This window comes from Eleutherodactylus coqui, chromosome 5, assembly GCF_035609145.1.
Source record: "Eleutherodactylus coqui strain aEleCoq1 chromosome 5, aEleCoq1.hap1, whole genome shotgun sequence".
In the NCBI taxonomy this organism is placed as follows: domain Eukaryota; kingdom Metazoa; phylum Chordata; class Amphibia; order Anura; family Eleutherodactylidae; genus Eleutherodactylus; species Eleutherodactylus coqui.
Genome location: NC_089841.1, coordinates 257067293 through 257069789, shown reverse-complemented (window position 1 = coordinate 257069789; position 2497 = coordinate 257067293). Strand labels below are relative to the sequence as shown.

Below are 2497 nucleotides of genomic sequence, written 5' to 3'. Positions count from 1 at the left end.
ACACAATAAAATGCGATCAAAAAGTCGTACATATTCCGAATTAGTAGTAACGGAAACTACAGGACATTCTGCAAAAAATGAGCCATTGCTGAACTACGTCGACGAAAAACTAAAGTTATTGCGCGCACAAGATGACGGCAGAAAATAATTGAAAAACATTAAATGTCTTTGAAAAAAAAAAGAGTAGTATAGTAAAAAAGAAAAACTATACAAGTTTGGTATCATAGTAATTGTACTGACCCATAGAATAAAGTAATCATGTCGTTTGCGTTGCAGTTTGTGCGCCGTGGAAACAAAACGCACTGAAAGTTGGCGGAATGTCGTTTTTTTTTTATTTTACACCACTTAGAATTTTTTTAAAGTTTTTCAGTACATTATATGGTACATTAAATAGCACCATTGAAAAATATAACTCGTCCCGCAAAAAACAAGCCCTCATACAGCAACGTCAATGGATAAATAAAGGAGTTATGATTTTTTTAAGGGGGGGGGAGGAAAAAACGAAAATGGAAAATAAAAAAGGGCCGTGTCATGAAGGGGTTAATGGCTTGGATCTGAGATAGCACAGATCCTGGCCATTGCAGCAATAAGACAGCTGTATGCTCAGTTCCTTAGTCCGAGCTTTTCTAGAACCATACATGTATGACGCTTCACATTAAGGCTCACCTGCAAGCACCATATATGTACATGTGCTGGATGCATGTGCAGTACAATTTTTTTTTTTAATTAAATCTCCTGCTTTACCGCGGATCCGCGGCATGTCCACACGCCGGGAAGAAAATCACATCCACATGCTTTTAATTGTCTTGCAGATGCTAATGCATCCCTATAGGTGGCTACAGCTGCGGATCTCCCGCACGGAAGACTCGTGCAGATTTTATAATTAAAATCCACCGGTGGACATTGGGCCTTAGTCTATCACGCTTATTTGTATACATTTCGCAGATAACAAGATTTTGAATGTGAAAGTGATTTTCTTCTATGTAAATGAACATTTGTGCTTTGCAGGTTTTGTGAAATGGCATCCAAGATGAATCAGACTTCATCTATGCAATTCCTCCTTGTGGGCCTGTCCCACTATCCATACCTCCAGCCTCTCTTTTTTACAATATTCTTATTGATCTACATGATGGCATTAGCTGGAAATATTCTGATCACTGTGGTTATTAGCACTGATCCCCGACTTCACACTCCAATGTATTTTTTCCTTGTTAATCTTTCAGTCTTGGATATTTGTTGCACAACTGCTGCTATCCCTAAGATCCTCCAGATACTTGCTGTAGATAAGAAGGACATCTCCTATTCTGCCTGCATTTCCCAATTATATTTATTTACTGCTGCTCTGAGTACTGAGCTGATTCTTCTGACAGTTATGGCTTATGACAGATATGTGGCAATTTGCTTCCCGTTACGTTACAAGACTATAATGAGCAGAACAGCCTGCGTAGCTTTGGCTGGAGCTGCCTGGATACTTGGTTCAGTAAACTCAATGCTACATACATGCCTTATACTAAAACTGTCCTTTAAGGAATCAAATGTTATTGATCACTTCTTCTGTGAGATTCCACCAGTACTAAAGCTGGCAAATTCTGACACATATGTCAATGATGTTGTCATTGTAGCCTCTGATGTCTTGCTAGGAATGATTTGTTTCATATTGACTGTTATTTCATATACATATATCATTTCCACAATTATGAAAATTAAATCCACAGAGAAGAAAAAGAAGGCTTTCTCAACATGTGCTTCTCACATTACGGTAGTGACAATCTTCTATGGTGGTGTGATCTATACATATGTGCGACCTGCATTCAGCAACAAATTGGAAGCTGACAAAGTTGTATCTGCTCTCTATGCCATAGCATCTCCGGTATTAAACCCTATTATATATAGCCTGAGAAATAAAGAAGTGATTAATGCTATCAATAACACATTTGCCAAAAAGTCATCATGGAATAAATGATAGACATGGGCTAATAACCCATATCAGAGCAAGACTTTAATCCATGCATTTGGTAATGTACACTCATTGTCAAAAACAATCCATGCCCTAGCAGAAGTTGTCATTTTTCTGTAAAATTCAGCATGCAGTTCCATCTCAGGCAGATATGTAAATGATGAGAGTTGTGGTGTGATTAGATGAACGGTCTTGCCACCTGAGGCTCTATAAGTGGTTCCACCCTTGGCCTTTTAAAAGGATCTCAGAGGCTCCTTGTGTATAGTGGACTTATTTTTCCACTTGTGCTGACCTTGTTGACCACTAGACGCCTCTACGACACAGAGAAGAGATTTAACCCCGTTACCAGAGTCTGAGAGGGGGAGTATTATTGGGATGTGAGAAGCTGCATGGTCTTATCAATGAAATGCCCACCACCAGGGTCATTCTGAAAAGACTATTAGGAAGTGTTGGGACCAGTGAATGCATGAGGGCACACACACATGGGCTTAGAACACCCATGACAAAACATCAATAGAGAGGATCATCTGATCAACCAAC

General features: G+C 39.2%; 1 protein-coding gene across 1 annotated transcript; it reads left to right on the top strand.

Annotated features, from left to right (window-relative positions):
- Window positions 1-1030: 1030 nt before the first annotated feature.
- On the top strand, window positions 1031-1963 carry LOC136628966 (olfactory receptor 13G1-like). Its single transcript, XM_066605041.1, has one exon. It carries the CDS (start codon window positions 1031-1033, stop codon window positions 1961-1963), a length of 933 nt encoding a protein of 310 aa, XP_066461138.1.
- The last annotated feature ends 534 nt before the right edge of the window (window positions 1964-2497 follow it).